Source organism: Vidua chalybeata, chromosome 6 (assembly GCF_026979565.1).
Source record: "Vidua chalybeata isolate OUT-0048 chromosome 6, bVidCha1 merged haplotype, whole genome shotgun sequence".
In the NCBI taxonomy this organism is placed as follows: Eukaryota; Metazoa; Chordata; class Aves; order Passeriformes; family Viduidae; genus Vidua; species Vidua chalybeata.
This window is the reverse complement of record NC_071535.1, coordinates 22722208-22741704: the sequence shown is the minus strand read 5'-3', so window position 1 is coordinate 22741704 and position 19497 is coordinate 22722208. Positions and strand designations below refer to the sequence as shown.

The following is a 19497-nucleotide window of genomic DNA, read 5'->3' as shown; positions in this document are numbered from 1 at the left end:
ATCTTTTCTGTTCTAGTAAACACCTAATTCAATATGGAACAAGTTGAAATCTTGTTCTATTGCACTATTTGACCCAAAATGTTTCCCCAGTTATCCCTGATTTCAGAGGTCTTTGAAATACACTGTATCAGTTCTAGATATTTCATGTTGCAAAGTGACCAGCACATCTTCCTTTCCTCTACATTTATTTAAACCTCCCATTCACTATTGAAATAGTTGTTTTCCAGAGTGGTTTTCAGAGGGTTAATGTACCTGTAGTTCTCATGGGGGGGATCTACTTTGCTCCTTACATTCTTATAGGAATGAGTGGACCCTATATTCTGGTGCTCTGTAGGAGTGGCTCTGGCTACGGCAGCCTTCCTCTCTAAAGTAGTTCTGAAAGGGTTACAAGGGAGCCTTGGCTGTTTCTTTGAGCTATTTGGAAAAGACTGGCCTCAGACAGCTTGGCAGGAACCTGAGGCCCTGTTTTTTCCAGCCCAGCCCTTCCTTCTGCACAGAGCTGTCAGGGAATCCCACGAATGTCTGGTTTTTCCCCCTTTCCTAATTCTTTTAACAATATTTTTATCCATCTGTGACTCTTCCTCACACAAGGATCTCAAATTTTATCCATTGATTTGCCTTGCACGTAGTGAAGTATAAATGAAAGCTGTGCTACCATGCCATAGCTGCTGGAATTGGTTCACAGTTGTGCAGCTGAGAAGGGCATTGGGAAGTTTCCCAGAAGAATGTCCTTTCTGGCATTGATTTTAGGGCAGGTCCATCTGGCCTAAGAACAGAGGAATTGATTGGGCCCATCTTTGAACTGTGCTATTCCTGTGTGTTACAGTGAGGCACTCTGAAATCGTGGGGCTGCATGTTCTGTATCCTCCCTAGCAGAAATACAGAATGCTGCTCTGTAGAAATGGAAATCCCCTTTTTAAGCCAGGCTTATGAAAGACAAGATAGGGTTAGTGACTTCATTTGCCTCACACTGCCCGGGGCTGCCCTGAAGTTGAACTCACTGTGAATATTTTGGAGATTTCCAAGTCTGCCCTGTACCTTTTCCCTTTAAGTAGATGGAGGTGTAGTGGGTAGTGTGACAAGGGAACTTTGGTTATTTGTGAGAGCAAAGGTCTTGAACAGCTGTGTTGAAGACATTGTTGTTGTACAGCTGAGGAAGAGAAATTGAATTAGGGTTATATTGCTATCTCAGTAGGCCAGTCCATTGCTGGGAGTAGGGTGTGATCTGAGTTTCATGTAGAAAGGCTCCCAGAAGGCAGCCCTCCTGTGGGCCAGTCCCTGGACAACCCTACAAAGTCAGCAGCCAAAGGGCCTGGAATCAAGCTCAGTTGAGTTAAGAGTTTCAGTGACCAAGTACATATGCCAGAGCAGGAGGTAGCAAAAGGGCCAAAGGGTTTTCCTTCCTACTAGGCTTTGTTTTGGAGCTATCTTCCATTGTACAGTGAACTTTCCACCAGCAATGCACATTCATATTTTCCATCCAGACCAAGGTCATGCTTTAGCTTGGCTTCCTCAGGATGAACAGTCTTCTTTTTGGTGTTTTGTACTGTGATATAAATGGGAAATCCCTGCAAAAGCATGAAGAAACCCCTTTCCTGTCCCTGAAAGTGTTAGTTGACCTTTCCTGTGAAGGTTCTGCTTTCACCTAATTTCCCCTAGCTTTGTGACTGGTAAAGTTTTGTGGCTGACACCAGAGTTTGCGAATTGCATGCTGTTGGCTCTATGTCAATCTGTTATTCTCTAGTGTTTCTCTGAGCTGCAGGTATCAAGCCAGCAGCTGTTTGTGAACCATGCAGGAATCCAGTATTTAACAAGAATGTCTTTTGAAAAAGAGGGAGGGAGAAATGTAAAAAAGTCAGGATTATTTCAGTTCCCCTTTGTATCTGATGACAGCTTTGCTTGGTGATCCTGTTCAGTATGTCTTAGGGGTAGGTATGTTTTATAATCTGAAGAAGATGCAGCAACCAGAACTCCATTGTGGAGCACCAACTTTTTGAGTAGGGAGTATTGTGGCTTATAATAATAAGTAACATTTTTGGTTACTAGTACTTTTTTACACTGGATACTATCAGCCATTGAGTAGTTTGACCAAAATGCTCTGGGCACGAGAACTTTGGTTGGTAGTGAGCAAGAAAGCTCGCTCAAAAATGCTTGTTACTGGATTGTCCAGAACCAGTGCCAGTTACGAGAATTTTTAAGTGCTCTGTTAGGGCTGGACTGTGCAGTGTCAGGATGGAAATGTCAAGAATCCTTTATTACAAGCAGTTATTTCTAGGATTTCATTCTGTAACAGTAGTTGAAAGATATATTCTTAAAAAAAGAAAAGGCAGAGGAGAGTGAGCAAAAAAAAAAGCTAGGTAGTGCTAAAAGATACCAGTTTCCAGACACTCTCGTATTGCGCACATGGCATTTTTATGAATATTTCTTATCCAAGAACTGTTCACAGCAAACCAGGTGGGGGGATGCCAGGCTAGCCTGGCTGATTCAAATCTATTTAAAACTGGCACTGAGACAACAACCTTTAGTAAAAGGAATTTAAAAGTAAGAGAGCTCTGTTGGATGGTTGGACATGTGAACAGGCTCCCTAGGGAAGTGGGGAGCCTGCCAGAGTGTTTGAACAAAACTCTTAGGCACACGGTGTTACTCTTGGGGTGTCCCATGCACAGCCAGGAGTTGGATGTCAATGATCCTCATGGGTCCCTTCCAACTCAGGACATTCTATGATTCTGTGTTGCTTGGCTTCTTTGCTTGAATTTCAGATTGCATCTGGCTCAGTGCATGTCTTCCACTCCCTTTCTATCTTTCTGCTCTCTGGCACATGGGACTTAACTGAGAAGTTAGTCAAAGAAGATCTGGCAGTGCTGCACATGCTGTTGGCAGCTGTCTGTTAGCGATGCTTTGCCTGGGCAAGATTCATCCTTTAAAGCAAAAGGGCTGTGACTTTCTTGGTCCAAACCTTTTGCATGCATAAAGATTTCTTTATTTGCTTGCCACTGGAAAAAAAAAAATAGAATCTTCTCTGTGAAGAATGTAGCCAATTCAGGCCATGAATATTTTCAGTGCTGGAAATTTGAGTTTTCTCAAAATTCAGCTGAGAAAATTTTCATGTTTGGGAGACTATATAAAAAGGAGGAGGAAATCTCAATTCTGGACCATCTGTTTCTTTTTTGATATTGGGATAAAGATGCTGGTGGGTAAAGAGGTATCAGCTTATTTTCATTTAGCATTTTGATAAGTTGAAGATGCAGAGATGTGAAATTTAATAAGTTTAAGAATTTTGCTTCTTCGTACTGGTATGTAGCTCAGAAAAACTTTTCACAGTCAAATTCTGAATTTCAAATGAGAAATTTTCGTTACATATTAAAGACAATGTACTCCTTAGTGGAGTGACTTATGCTTCCCATTACAGTTTCCTAAAACTTCTCAAGCTGTGCTGTTAGAAACAGTGTGAAATAACGTGTTAGAAAGAATGTTCTGTTCAATAAATTTCTGATCTCAGCTCCACTAGACACTTGGATGTGATTCTTTGACAGTCTCATGATGCTAAAGATTCTGGCTTCTCTGTAAATATCTTTGGATGGATCATAATTTGAGCAAGAATTAAAGACTTTCTGATTCAGGCAGTCAACATGATAAAGAGAGCAGAATCTCATCTTTTGTGAAGAAATCAGTAACTCGAGCAGCGTATGTGAGAGACTTAAGCGCAGGCACAAAAACTCCGCCCCAAAAGTGATTCTTCATCGACTTTGCTGTTCTTAAGATTTAGTGCTTTGATGAGCACATCCCTTTCCAGTAAGGAACTGTGTATAATATCTCCAGGATATTCTCCAGGAAAGTGAGATTTAGGTTTCTACTATCAGTGATCCCCCTAGCCTTCTGTTTTCAAAATTCCTTACCAGAAAATCAAGGAAGTTTAGATATATCCCTTAGGAACAATTCCAACAAAGGCTGCCAATTAAGATTTTTTGGAACAGCTGTCTTTCACAGGCTTTGGTTTTGCATATTGACAATTTGCTTATCTATCTTCAAAGCTGGAAACCTCAAGGAGGAGCTGTGTTTGAATGTGGAATTAGTTTTACTAAAAAATCAATGGGAATAATAACTTCTCTCTTATCAAAGTTCACCAATATCTTAATTTTTTATTTTAGTTTCTGTAAGTAAGCACAAATAATACATTTAAAAGTAATAAGTAAATAATAGATACTGGTAAAATAATTTTGAAAACCCAGTTTTAATAATTGGATTATTCTGGTATATTTAAAGAAACTTGGATCCAATCCATCTTTAGTCATTTAAATATTTTGCTTTTCTGTTCAGGACATTGTTTGCATAACTGATTTTACTTTTTTCAAAGGTCAGAGTTGTGTTTTCATTTGTTTCTGAAATCCCACTTTCCTGCTGCTGATAATGAAGTGAATGATTTAAATATGAAAGTATCCTCTACTATAAAGACAACAAAATTTATACATCGTTTTCTAGGTGGTTTTGAGGTATAGGGGACAGACCATGGTTCATGTAGCACAGAGGTTTTTTTTCTACTGATATTTTCTAAATAGAAAAAAAAGGTTAACATTCTGTGTTCTCTAAAGCATTGCAGATCCTGAATATGAGCGTAGACATTACTGAGAAGCATTTCTGTGAAAGGAAAAGAACTGTGGTGCTGGGTATTTTGTTTGCATGTTTCACTCTGAAATTACCTTAACTCCTGGAATCATGTAACACTATGAATTGTGAGTTGTTATGCTTCTTGCTATACAAGGTGTAGTTGTTAGTGTATTGTTGGTCAAAATCTCACTCTGGTGTTCATGGTGTATATTGTTTGGTACCAAAACCAGGTACTGACTACTCTTGTCATTTATTTTCAGGTTTTTACTAACGCTGTTACCTTTATGTGAGGGCTTGCTTACAGTCTTATACTCCAACTAGTCTCTAGAGCCTTAAACACAGTACACAACATTAGGGTTTTAACCTCTTTGCAAATGTTTCGATGTTCACCTCAAGCCTTCTGGAGGCCATGTTTGGACTCTTACTTGCCTGTACTGCAGATAAATTTTCTCCAAAATGTACCAGTTGTGGCCTTGGAGTCTGCTGTATTTAGAACACTTGCTGAAACATCAAAAAAGGCATCACGTATAAAGAAGCAGCATATAATGGAGATTTCTTGATGGACACTGTTACTTGCCTTGCTTGATGTCTTATCTGTGGTAGGAGGGAAGTCTTGAAAGGACATTATTCCACAAGTGGCTGGGGTATTTTAGTCTGCCCTTTTAAGGGATTAGCATCTGCATCTTTGTGTTCATGCTCAGAATTACATGCAATCACTTGGTGGAATTCCTGGGGTGGAGATTCCATGGTTCCCATCTGTGTTTCTGAGTCTGGGAGCTTCTGACTAATTATACAATTTTCTCTGTACTTGTAGGAAACAATTTCATTTTGGCTCTAGAAAAAGGGATCGGGTTGGAATGGAATATAGGATTGCATAACTTTTTTCATGTTTAACCACGAATTCCACAAATGAAAGCTATTGCACTTCATCTGAAGATACCTACTCTTGCCTTTTGGTTTTCAGAGTCAGTAGAAATACTCAAGCCCCATATACAGTCCAAAAAGACCTTATCAATTGAAAGGCTTACCCAAAATCTGTCATTAATGAATCCAGCAAAATTGCATCTCTAAGGAAACGGCATCATTCCTAGATGCCTATTTTCAAACCCCAAGTGGAAAAGATGAATATAGTATGCAGTTGGGATGACCAGCAGAGCTGGCACAACTGCATCATAGACTTTTCTGTCCATGCTGGAGGAGAAACCAACACAGGTGCCTGGTCAAATGGAGATAATTTAAAAGCTTTTTTCCTAAATGTTGTGAACAAAACTAGTGCTTACAGTCTGTACCTCCTATCTTACAGTTGTAGATAGGGACACAAATCTAATGAACAATACTTCAGACAGTTGGGTGATCGAGTAAGTTTTGTACAACTTGAACATTCTTCTGCAGACAGGATCTGACAGAGAGGGATCTTTCAATGAATACTGGACAAGTCTGGGAACTATGTTATAAAATGTGCTGTCTCATCTCTTGGTCCTATACAATATGATTATCTTAACATCCTTTTACTCATCTTCCTCTAATGACAGACTTTGTCTGTCATCAGATGTATCAGTTTCCTGGAGAAAGATTTTGTTGACCCAGTTTACTACAGAAAAACCTGAGCCTTTTCTGTAGTTTCAGAGATGTAATTACAGATTTCCTGTTCTCAATGCTTAATTGTTTTCTGGTCAGCAAGCGTGTTGCTGCCTGCTGGGGAAAAGGAGATAACTGAATGATTTGGGGCTCTCCCATGATTTTTCCATTGCCCCACCTGTTTTGGAAGTGGTTGTAGAATTGCCAAACACGCTGAAGTGGTTACATGTACCAGCTCCTAAAGAAGCTGAAGGGGAGGAGCGGTTCTTGCCTGATGGGTTTTCAAAAGGAGCTGAGACTTTGATGTTCTGTTTTAGCAGCTGCTAGATATAGTGCCTCAGCCCTGTGCAGCACTTGTGGCCCCAGCCTTCAGGCATTGTATTCTCCTTTACACTGCCAGAATGGAGAGAAGAAAATAAAATGAACCAAGAATATGGGCATTACCAACAGTTGTTGCTTTGTTGTATTTTACACTTTGAGTTATAGTGCCTTGTGTCTTGTGCCAGTGAAGTACCTTGGACTTAATTGGGCCTGTTAGAGTACAAAATTTATTTAACTTCAGCCTTCTTCGGTTTCTAATTGCTTCTTCCTCACCTCTTCTGTTTTGTCTGCTTCTAAAACAATGGCAGTAATTTTAATCTTTTGTTCTGTAATGACCACATAAAATAGGCAGAGATTTACATGTATGGTGCACCAGAATTCCTGGCTTTGTCTAGAGGCACTGGATCATCTTTCCAATGAGGATTGAGGGAGACAGAAATGTGGTGGCTAAAAGTCTCTGTTAAAGCAGGAACAGACAACACTCTGTTATATCTGCTGAAGGCAGTTCACTGGGAATTTCCCCTTTACTCACTTAACTCTTCACTGCCAGAAGTAAGATGCTGTAACTCAATTTATTCTATTTTGAACTTCTTTGTGGTAGTGTGAACTCCTCTCTGATTTTCCATGTTGAAATATTGATTTACTGGAAATGCTGAAGGCTGAGCTCTGTGTTCAGGTGAAGAGTCATCTAGATTCAAATAGTAGGAGTGGAATTCAGAACTACTGAATTCTGTGTAGTTTAAAACAAAGAGGCCCAAATTGTGGTAAAGTGGAATGGTCTCTTTTGGCAAGGCAATACACTTCTGTGGTATTTATCTCTGGAGGACAAAGTCCAAAAAAAATGGGGAGATTCTTGCTCTGCAATACTAGTTTTTCCAGGTAAGGCTGTATAAATAAATACAAGCATTTCTAGTCTTTTCTTGAAGTTCTTTATAATACAATTCTGGTATGTCATCACCCAGGCAATAAAGGGGAACAGATGTATAGAAATTTTTGGGAAGGAATGGTTTTTCATCTTTGTTCTAGTGCTGGTTATAGAATTTCTAAATTTTTTTCTCTTCCCATATTAAAAATCAATAACACCTAAATCAAAATGGAACCTGCCATTCTGTTCTGAAGTTTTTTCTTAGGCTGCATTTTAGCTATCAACAAAACACAACATATTTAATCTTTTCTGAAAAGTAGTTTCAGTGAGGTGTCTCTTGAGGATTCTTAGAAGGAACAATACAGACTTGGAAAACTTCTGTCACTTTTAGCCTGAGAAAATTATTGCTAGGAATTTGTGCTATTTGAAATAATAAGCACTTTTATAAAGTATCTTCCATTACCTCTAAGGAAATTGGGTGGAGTGAGGGGAAAAATAGCACTTACTTTTTACAACACAAATACAGAGCTTTGTGGCCATCAATGAGGCTTGCAGTGATGTAAAAACTGTAAAACAGCTAGCATCACACCTCTGGTGTTGCTTTGGTGTCAGTGTGCCATGCTGCTCTTAGGATGGCTGAATGTCTATATCATGATGGTATCCATCTGTGGTCTCTGTATAAGTAGCCTTTTTTTCTTATATTTTTTAATTTCCTGCAATGTGTGGGATAGGATGCTCTCACCTATGCAGCATGTACAGTCATTGGGCCATCTTCTTCAATGGATAACAACCCATGCTAGATTCTCTCTGCATATTTGAGTATATTCCACCAACATCCCTGAGTATATTTTACATAACTTTGTTACAGGCTTTAGGAAGTGTGTGCTGTCACAGCATAGTCACTTCCTCCTCTAGGCCATTGTTAAGTGTTCAGGGAGCCAGGGCAGGTGAGTTGATCTTTGTACAGGAGGTGGAAGTAAAAGAATTCTCCCTTAGCTCCAGCGTAAATTAACTGCAAAATGAGCCTGAGGAGGAAAAAAAAAACAGTTTAAGAGGTGGTATCACTCTCAGATACAGTCTATTTTGTGTTATACCTTGTTACCTTAGAGAAATCCCCTTGAGGGATAAGGAAAGCAGAAACTATGTATACATATGGAATTGAGTTTCTACCGCTGGGCAGATAAGAATGCTAGAGGCACCACTTTGGCCAGCATGTGGGTATTGTCAAGCTTAGGGGACTGTAAAAGTCTATCTTTTTATTGGGAAGCTAACTCAGCTTCATTACACTGGACATAGGTTGATAAAATTCAGTTGTTTAAGGGTAGAAGTCTCTTTAGGACCTTTACTTTGCCCTTGTATCAGTGCTTGGGGAATTACTCAGGAACAAGAGACTGTTAACCACAAGCCTCCAGCTTCACAGCAAGTACCCAGAGAAGTGACCTTTAGTTCTCCTTTTGTATCTTTTGTCTTCTTTTACTTTATTTCAGCAGCTAGATATTATACAGCTTCAGTTGTGTTACTGAATGGTAGCACAGCAGATGCATCTTACTGGTGCTGTGCTGATTCTCTACCTCTTTTACTTGGAATATTTATATTAAGATAACTGTAGCCAGCTGGCTTTCAGGTGACACTTTCCACAATCCCTGATTAGATGAATTTGTAGATGTTGCTCAGGAAATGCAGAACAGATTCTAGCCTTCCCTTTAGGTGTGGAGATTATAAATGTAGAGGTATTGCTTCTTTTGTGAAGTTTTCTTATCTGGCTATAATTCTTGAAGTGTACAGTCATGATGTCAGGCAACTGTATACTTCAACTGCGTTGTCCCCATAGACAGACCGTCTAAGCTGCCAGATTAATCAAATCATCTCTAAGAGACACTCATAAGTGTCTTCATCTACCACATAACAAGGTGGTAGTTGTACTGGATGTCAAGCCAAGTTAGTTGTTTTAATTAATTGCAGTGCAAATTTTGTGAAATCTAGAGGCTTGATGTGCTCTTTAAAGGTTTCAGTATACTAGATATTTAATATTTAGACAACAAAATAGCCAAAGTAAAGTGCATAAGATGTCTCTACTACTTGGTCATATGGCACTAAAAATTTGTTTGGGCCTCAAGTGGATTGATACCTGGACAGCACAACCGTAAGTAATCTTTAAGGCCCTCTAGTGTAACACCATTCTGTGCTGTGTCTTTTGGGATACTGATGGTGGCAGGGGCATTTAGCTCTGGGCAGGGCTTTGAATACTCTCCCCTATCTCATGAATCCTAACCCTGTGAAACTCAGCAGCCTGTTTGTTTGTTTGTTTATTCTTCTCAAGTGCTCTAGATTTCACCAGTTTAGCCCAGTTGTAACTTTTCACTTGCCTCTTGGGATTTAAAGAGGAGTCTGAGCTGCTTTCTTCATTCCCCCTTTTCTTACTTATTGGGATCTTGCAGCACATATAGCAAAGAGCACCGCACTCCAGGAAAGCTTACGCAGGAGGAAGCTTAATGGAAAATATGAAAGGGAAAAAAATGTGTTTGATGGACTTTTAATATAAAAAGGGGGTAAGAAAAGAAAAGGAGGGGAGGGGGAGATTTATTCGCTGTAATAGGAACCAAATGTTGGCTGGGTCAGCAGCAACAGTCTCACTCTTTCCCTGTAAACTCTGAGTGGCTTTTCAAAGGCATTATGGGGTGCAGGGCTAGTTTAGTGGTCCTGACTTAACCCCTGCCTCTCTAGAGAGAAAACATTTATTGTTTTCATCCTTGTGTGCTACTTCTGCTCTCCACCCGTAAAATGCAAAATCTGCTTGCGTAAAGCACTAAAAAAGGCTGTCTACAAATAAATAGAGCCTGTAAGTCTTTTTCAGTTTGGTTTTCAATAAACTTGTCTACAGTGAAAGAGAAATAGTAGAAGAATGTCATTACAATGCATCTTCATCAAGTTGGTGCACTTAATTAATGCTAGCCTTTTACAGTGGAACCTCCTCAGTGAGGAGTACCTTTTCCATCTCTAAGTGGTGCAATACTGCATCTAATTTTCTGGTACTTTGGATTCTGTGAAGTGTGTATATTCATACCAGTAACTCTTCCTGGATTAGGATAAGTGATCAAATTTAAGATGGCACTTAACACGTGTTTTTAGCCTGAATGACTTACCTTAATAAAAGCAGATCCAGAGAGTACAGTGAAGTAAATTAATTGGATCCTCCCTGCTCTGTTTGAAATTCCTTAATTAATTAATACCTTAAAACTGGGAGTAGGGTGTGTGGGACCACACAACACAGTTCAGGCAATTGCATGTTGGAGTTAAGCAGGTAGTCCTCCCCAAAACTTCCTTGTGACAGCAAAGTGATACCAGGTTTCTGTTTTAGTCTTACTGTTTATATGCCTTGTTATTCAAATATTTTTGCAGGCTCTGTGTTTGCAGGTGTGGAGAAGCCAGAAGGGCCTTCCACTCAGTAAAGCTCAACCCTGTGGTTGCACTATTTGAGGGTAGAAAGGCTTGTGATTTTGTTATCACTTGGAGGAGGTATGCTCAGTTACCTTTGTTACCTTTCCAGTGACCTGACGAGCCACAATAGGATGAAGACACTGAACTTTGCAGTCAGCTGATTCAGGCTTTCTTGATTCAGGCTTTCTGCTAGTAGATTCCAGAGCTGCCGTGTGTAAAGAGAAGAAGAAACAAATGTGTTGTTTACCTGCCAAGTATTCCCCAGATCAGAGAGACTGACAGTATTTTGTAACAGGCACAAAGCCAAGGATGCTACTAGGGGCCCAACAAAAATTGTCTTCACTGAAGGGTAAAGATTTGATTTCATTTGCTGAGACTGGCATGTTTAGGGCTTCTGATTGATAATGCCTGCTAAATCCAGGAGTAGCTGAGATAGGTTAGACCTTTCCTGAAGAGGTTTTCCAGTGTTCCATAATATCATTCTGCCCTTCTCCTCCTAGACTATCAGAAAGCTGTTTTGATGCACTTCATTTTTAACCTAGCAGGTTAGTCACTTAACACTCATGATCTTTCCTGTATATGGAGGTCTAGGATGTAAAAGGCACTTAATTCCTGATCTCCATTGCCTTGTTTATAAGAAAATACTGATGTTCCAAAACCCAGGTTTATCAATGGTGAGGAACAGCAAGAATAATTTTCAGAAGCTAGAGAGCAGGAAATAAATTATCCAGCAACATACACCAGAAAAGAAGGAAGCCTGTGGACTTTGATAGTAGTTGTCGAAAAAAGTGAAGGAACAAGAAAGCAGTGGGCTTTCCATGTATAGCTATTGTGCATGCACATCTGGAATAATAACGTGGAAAAAGTTCACAGAAAAGCAACGTGCAGTCAAGGCCCGAAGGGACTGAGTTGAGGAAAAAGAAGAGAGCTAAGTGTACCGAGGCTGGCTGAGCTCAAAGGAGGCATAGTTCTAGTAGTGAAGGCTTAGTCCTGAAATAAGAGGAATATCATGTAATAAAAAAGTGACAATTTAATTGGGAATGTTGGGGGAAATTCTTGACGCTGAATGTATGCCTGCTTGTGGAGTTGTGCAGCTGAGTGTGACACATGGACTCCTACAGCCACTGAAATGTGTAGGTCCTGCACCACAAGGAGATAAGCTGGATGCCATTGCTCACATATTTGTTTCTGAGTAAAATTCTTTAAACAATATCAGTTCTCTCAGCTGAAAGGGGGAATTGCGAGAATAGCAATTTGCTAGATACTGTGCATATTAAAATGTTCTGGAATGCTTGAATTGTGCCTCTGGTAGCTCTTACAATTAACCTGTGAATGGATTTGGAAATTGTAGTTAAATGCACAAAACCTTTCATGTTTTTTGCCTAAACCAATGCAGTCCTAAGGTTTTGCACATGGATATTATACATCTTCTGTTTTCTCATGACACAAATATACTTTCTGTAAGTAAAAGCAGCTTGAGCTACTGGGAAAAGGGGGAGCTGAAGAACTAAGGCTGAAACTATTTCATGATGCCTCATCAATAATAAAGTTCGATTGATGGTCTGTGACAAACTCTCCTGCATCTCTGCACCACATCGACTATGGGAGACTGTACTTTTCACTTTGAACTGGATTTGAACCCAAAATGCAGTTCTGCAAGTTTCTTGTGCCAATGCAGCCTTAACGAGCCTCTCATTAACTTCAGAAGCTTTTCCTTAGCTTCTCCTGAAGAGTACAAAAGTAGATTGCAGGTCAGGTGATGGCATCCTCATTTTATACAGGCCAGCTGCTTCCTGCCCCTTCCCTGTCTCCAAGTACCTGTACCATGGCAAGTTCTGGACAGCTCCCAGAGCCTCAGAGCTCCAAAATCCCAGGCTTAGCTCTTACAGAAATATTCAAAATGCTTTGTTTGCCCCTGGTGTTTTGTGAAACTGTTTTTCTTTACCTTTGTAACACAGCTCATGCTCTGTTACAAAGCAGGAGGTTTTTACAGGCTTGCACATTCCAGCAAACAGAGCTACAGTCCTTGCTAAAATGTGGACTCTTGCTGACTGAACTGCACCAAAGTCACTCTTTCATAGACACTCCTGATAACAGCAGAGGCCAGGAGCAAACCATTCTCAAAGACTTGTTGCTCTGTTTTTCAGTTTTTAATTTATTGGTTTTGAAGCTGAGGGGAAGGAAAGAGGAAGAAAGACAAAGAAAGGCCTTGAGGCAAGTGAGGGGCCCAAAACTTCTGCATCCCAGCCAGAACCCCAGCGTCCTGGGCTTCATCCCACTCTGTTTATCATTGCTCTGTAGCCAGCCCCAATCTAGGACCTATTGTTAGGGATGGAAGAAGCACATAATGTGCCAAAGAAAATGTTCTGTGTTTTTCTGAGTGCCTGAACATAAGTCAGCAGGATGCTGGGAGCTGCCACACTAGACAAAATCATTAGTTACTATGCCAACTACTTTCTAGCAGCTAGTGCTCACCAAGGATTTGTACTGAAAACTTCCTAGACTTGTCATACCATCTGAATGCCCTGTGGGAAGGAAACTGTTGCCCAAGGTTGTCTTCCATTCTATGGCAAGGTGGGAAAACTGATTTATAAATGCACTGGGTTCCCTTGTTGCCAGCAATGGTTCTTGTTCCTCCTTAGCTCCAGTCTTTACAGGAAAGGATGCAAAGTAATTTAGGTGTCAGCTTGTTTCCTTGTTCAGTAGAAAGGTAATTTTTTTCTCAGTTTGCTAGACCTCCAGACATACAGATTTCTGCCGTGATCCTATCAGTTCTTACAAACTAAGCAGGGTTAAACAGGAATATTCTTCATGAATGCTGAAACTTCATTTGCACAATAATTTGAGCCTTTCAATGGGATATAGACACTTTTTAAGCATTTCAAAAGTGCCTGTTTAGTGAGTGATATATGGAGAACACCAGTGTACTTCATGAATTGGTATTGTTGCCTGCCACACAGGAATTGGTATCAAGCAAGTGCCCAGCTGTGCCATGGGAAGAAGGCTTCAGTTGAAATATAAATGCAAGCCTGATGTGTCATTCTTTTAGTACAGGCTTGCTGTTTGTCCTATAGTTCTTTACAACTACGAGATCCTCAGTGACTGGTGTTCTGGGGTCTGGTCTTGTCTACAACTTCAGTCCTTGGAATTCCCTTCAAATTCTTTTGAAATGGAAACAGAAGCCAGCTCTCTCCTTTCTTGTAAGAGCCGATACTCGCATCCCTTCTGTATGGAGACTGGATTTCGTTGAGATTTTTTTTTCCTGTAATCAATGAAAAAATGCATTAACATTTTATTAGTATTTAGTATTTTAGTACACTGACATTTGTTTCTAGTATGGGGGTAAGTAGTTGATTGCATAAAGGTTGCTTATATCAGAAAAGGGCTAACAGATTGGAAAAGGGAGCTAGAGCAGAAAGGGAGTTTGGAACCAGAAAACCTGGAGATGAATGTATGGTGTTTTAGCCCTTCTGGACTGGATCCCTATCATAATTGTGTGGTGATTTGTTGAAAATGGTCTCACAAGCAAACCTGTATCTTTTGTGGTACCAAAAACTGCAGCAGAGAGGTTTTATGCTGTCAGTGATTTGGAAGAGAGAATTCTGGCCCAGCCTTTATGAAAACTACAGTTGAAAGTAGGTTTCTTGCCAAAAACACTGAGTAGCCTGAAGAGCCGCTGGAAGGACAGAATCTTGCTTACAAAGGATGGGCCATAATGCCAAAGGCTGAGATTTCCTGTGCATAGTGAAGGCCTGAATCCTGGCCAGGTCTCTAAACTAAGCAACTCATAAAGAATTCTGAGCAAGCTGTGAGAAGATTGCTCACAACCAGCCTGGCTGACAGAATGAAACCAAATCTTTTCTGGTGGCACAGGCAGGAATTTCTATTTCCCATTTGCATGTGTGTGCCTCTGTGCCTAAATCTGTTATCTGTACATGTGAAGAAATGAATATTCAATCATTAGTGTTCAAGCAATAATCCTGAATTGAAAGCACGCAGGTCAATGTGTACTGACTCTACCATCCTCATTTCCATTAGGGGTGTGGAGGTTTTTTCTGGTTATTTTTGGCTTTGCCTAAAACAGTGTAAGTTTTGAGAAAGCTTTTAATTCAGTTTGGGGTATTTATACAGTCTTCCTAACAAGTGAACTCTTTAATATCCGTTAAGGTGTGAGGTTCTCTACAGCTGTTTTGCAGCCTTCATTATGGTGCTGAACCAGTTGTAATTCCTTAGGCAGAACTAATTTCTGCTTCAGGGTGCAGAAGTGTTGTCATGCTTTAATAAATCATCCAACAGGCTGAGACTGAGATAGGAGATGTTCTATGATGCATTCCTGTGAGAATGGTAAATAGACTGAGAGCTGGAGCACGTCTCTGGAAGCAGGGTATTGAGTCTCAGATCCTAAGCCTGTTCTGTACCAGGGCAAACATAGCCTTAGATGTAATATCAGCACTTGATAACTTGTTATGTGGGGACTTAAAAAAACTGAAGATGAAATATCTCTTTATGAAAGTGATCCCGAGACAGCAAATACACTGGCTTGCTGTTGTCAAGTACTGTATGTTTATATTATAGAAGGTTGAAGTTGTGTTTTGCAACATAATGCGTAAATGCAGAATAATGCATTTACTTTGATTTCTGTCTGTAAATAAGAAAGTCAACAGTCATAGAAGTCAACAGAAGCATACTCAATCCAGAAGGATTCTGCAGGCTAGGAGGATAAAATCTGCTTAGGCAAGCAACAGTGGTGTCAATATAATGTCTAGAAAAAAAGTAAGTGTTGTTTTGTTGTGTCACATGGAGAGAAGGTATTGTAACTGCAGCGAGTTCTGTACAAGATTGTGCTGCAAGAAAATCTTAGCCAGAGTTACGTGGTTTTGTTTGGTGTTTTTAAATTTAGTTCTTCCTAAAGGTTGAATAATGTAGTTTCAACAGTGCTTTCCTGAGCAGCGTAAGCCAAGTTTGCCTGAGCAATGCTATGTCCAGTATATTGGCTGAAACTGAAAAAGTGAATTAAAGCAAGTTAGAAACCCAGTGAGAGAATCTGAGAGTTCATTGAATTGGATGGACAAAGGTTGGAGAAAGGCAGCAATCTTGGTGCATTTTTAAAAAGTCAGACTTAAGTGTTTGCAATTCTGTAAGTTAATCCTTTGCTAGATACCTCAAAACAGAAGAAATGAGAATTCAGGGAAATGTTACTAAAATGTTGCCATTTAGATAGTGGCCCACACAGTACTGCAGACTGCAGTCATTGCACATTATCTCTGTGGCACAAAATCTGGCTATTGACAGGTCCAGTTCTAGTGGAGTTGTTGTTTTATATCACTTTTGTCTCCTCCATTTTGTCTTCACTGTTACATTTTAGAAGTAATCACTCAGTCCTGAGCTTCATAAACATTCTTTTGGATCCAAGGGTAAATTTTATGGATTGCAGGTTCTGAGATGGAGGTAGATATGGGAGGAGTTGGAACAGATATTAGGTTCTAGAATTAATAATACAACTTGAATGAATATCTTAAAGAGTGCTTGAGTGAATTCTCTTATTTCTGAATGTTTTAAGGGTTTGCAATGACAAAGCTTTTTGGGGAAGGAGCAACACATTCAAGGCAAGCTGAGATATATTTAAAGAATCTAGGCTGTAAGTTGTGATAGGTTCCTGAAGCAAAGAGATTGCAGCTAACTCCCTTGCCAAAACCATGACCTACATTCCAAATCGTGGCATGAAAGACACCAGTTATCTTTTATGTCCCAGTTACGTATGATGTATGATGTAGATGGGAAATAAAAGGGAAGCCTGCCCTGGGAATCCAAAGGAAATATTTGGAAGCAGTGGCTAAGAGAAACATGTTAGAGATCAACAGACACTTGGGAAGTTCAGGCATTGAGGCTTGAAGGTTATATTAGCCAGAGTGTCAGGATTCGGTGGGTCATACAACATCTGTCGTGTGAGCACAGAATATGTGAATTGCTGGGCCATTGTAGCCTCTTCAGGACACCTTGTGGTCCTGTCAGTCTGCCACCTGCTCTCTGCAAAGCCCCTCAGCCTTGTGTAGAAGTGTGTTGGTGCTGCCTTCTCGCCAAGGCTTACAAACTTCAAAGCAAGCTAGTGAGCTGCTGTTGGTACTTATCATGTTGCAGGCCACAGCTGAACTCCTACCATGTAAGCCTGGGCTCTAAGAGCTCCTGTGTCTTTGTAGAGGCCTTTTATCCTCTAAGAAAAGCTTGCATTTCTCTGAGGAGGAAAGAAATGAGCCTGTCTCGCTTCCCCCAAACCTTTTGGACTGTAACTGTATGGAGTCAGTATATATCCTAGTTCCAACCTCACCCAACCAGTCCTTTATCCTCTCTGGATGTTGCACTGCATGTCTGTTTCTATTCCATTGTCACTGCAGCAGGTATGTACTTAGTGTAAGCCTTGTGTGACTGTATTAAGGCCTCTACCAATCTAAATAAATAATTATCTCATTAGTGATGGGAATCAGCTTTTTTTCCTGCTGCTATTCTGCCTGTCTTCAATGCTAATCAGCCACAGAAATATTCCCGTTTAGAGTTTTTAGTCTCCTATCCTTTTTTCTCTTTAAGAGAATGTTTAGTAATACAGTCCCAGCCTATATTCAAGAAAGTGCTTAGCAGGAAGCAGTTGGCACATGACACCTCCAGCAGGTGTTGTGCTTGCTAAAGCCTCTTAATACAAATTTATAGATGTCTAAATATCAAGAGATCTTTTTGAAGCAGCGGTGCCTTATAGGCAGAGCAGTGAAAACATGATGGCTCTTCTTTCCTCAGGGGTCCAGAGAATCATAATTTTGCCTTGGAAGGAGAGATGGAGAACAGTGTCCACAAGGTGATACGAGGTCCTCTGGCACATCCCAGCTATCAGCTTCAGTTTGCTGTGCAGCAACTCCAGCAGCAGAAACTTCAGTCAAGACAGCTGTTGGAACAAAACCAAGCACAGCAACAGGTAACTTAAGAAAAAATCCTGCCTGGATGTAGCAGTGCTGACTGAGTCTTAGATGTGAAAACAAATCCAGAGACAGTAAGGATAGATTTTGTCAAGGAAGTAGCTCTTAAAGTAGGTTGCAACAGAACCAGTATTACCTGCAGTGATTTTGATAGCATTTTGATACTGTGGTTCCCAATAGCTTCTTCCATTATGTTGACATCTAAAGAGCTGGAGGAAATATGAAAAAGGGCTGGTATTATTGATGTTCTGGATGACTCCTAGATGCCAGAGGTGGAGCACTCTGTGTGGAACAGCATTTTTCTTCTGCTGGGAGAAGCTTTCAAGGTTATAATGACTTAATTGATACACCTGTTACCTTACTTTGTTTTTAGAGAGAGAGATGTATTCTGAGTGATGTCCAAAATGCTTGCCTGCTAAAAGGAAGGAAGCCTTTGGGTGATCAAACCTTCATTCAAAACAACTTGGTCTCCATTAGCACAGAGCTGTTTGTTGGCAGTCTGGCATGACTGGACCCCATGAACAGACCTAACACATGGAGGTCTGGACACCCACTCTCCCTCCTGTGAAGCAGATGAGTCATTAGTCAGGGCCCTTGAGAATAGGTTATAGGCAAATTGCCCTCATCCTTTTCTGGGAGTATTGTGAAGGAGAGGCCCTTCTGCTTTTTGCCCTCGCTGTCCTTTTTTCGAGGCCCTTACTTAGCCATGTAGTTTCCATCCTCAACTTCTCTCACCTACAGTCTTCTCACTCTTACTCCGTGCAGGAGGTCTTCCTTTCATCTCTGTCCACTGGGCTCTGGGTGGGCAGATGTAGCTGCTCACAAGCTCAGGAAAGGGCCATAAACTGACTTGTGCCTGTGAGGAGGCTGGAGCTGGCCATGGGGCCTGGCTGAGCCCTCTTCTAACTGCTGACATTGAGCTGATGTTATTCTTGGCCTGGGGCAGAGCCATTACTCAGGAGTTTCTGTTAAAATGATTCTTTGTTAAACCTCCTCTCACCCCCACAATGTCCCCCCTCCTTTCTCTCCCTCCCTTCTCCTTCTGAGCCAAGCATTTTGGAGTTGCTGTGTTGAGGCTATTGCCATGCTGCAGGACTTGGGCTGCACTGAATTTGATGTTATTGAAGAAAAGTACTTGCTGAACATGGGGGCCTTCAGACTTTCTGTCATGAATAAAATGTCATCTTAATAAAATTATTGTCTCTTGGACACTTCTTGTCCAAGACATTGTATGGAGCCAGCCATTTCTCCTCTTCCAATAACAGTTGCATCAATCCTCTGATGCCCACCCTGCCAGTCATGACATTACCCTTGCCTTCCCCTGTACCCTCTCTAGCTTTCTGTCACTGACTTCTTCCTTCTGCTAGTTAGCTTCTCAGACTTTAGTTCTTTAACTTGGCCTTTATAAGAACTGCCTTATCTTTTCTGTTGTTTATGCATTCTCTGACCTACATCTTCCCACTCACACTGCTTCGACTTCTGCACCACCCTTTCATGTTTGATCCTCATTTAGGCTGACCTTCACCCTTCCCCTTTTAGCTAGAGTTCATGTAGCTTATCCAAGCCTGCATAGCTTTACCACATTTCCTTGTCAGTGTTACCTATGCTACCTATCTCCCATTGCCTGCTGTTTTGTTCCTCTTCCTTCACATTTATTGAGATCTACTTCACCCTTTGTTGTCTTGTCTGCTACATTCAAATGTGTCAGTCTTCCCTCAGCAGAAGAAA

General features: G+C 40.7%; 1 protein-coding gene across 7 annotated transcripts in view; it reads left to right on the top strand.

Moving 5' to 3' along the window:
- TTLL5 (tubulin tyrosine ligase like 5) overlaps window positions 1–19497 on the top strand; it is a 130850-nt gene that overhangs the window by 81495 nt on the left and 29858 nt on the right. For 6 of the 7 annotated variants that reach the window (XR_008431700.1, XM_053946967.1, XM_053946965.1 and 3 more), the window contains one exon: window positions 17594–17768. Coding sequence is in view for 6 of the 7 variants with exons in the window: in XM_053946967.1 (XP_053802942.1) it covers window positions 17594–17768 (175 nt within the window). In the remaining variant the exon portion in view is untranslated. Of the gene's footprint in view, window positions 1–17593; window positions 17769–19497 lie in introns of those variants that run through there. The other variant, XM_053946971.1, reaches the window with a different exon arrangement.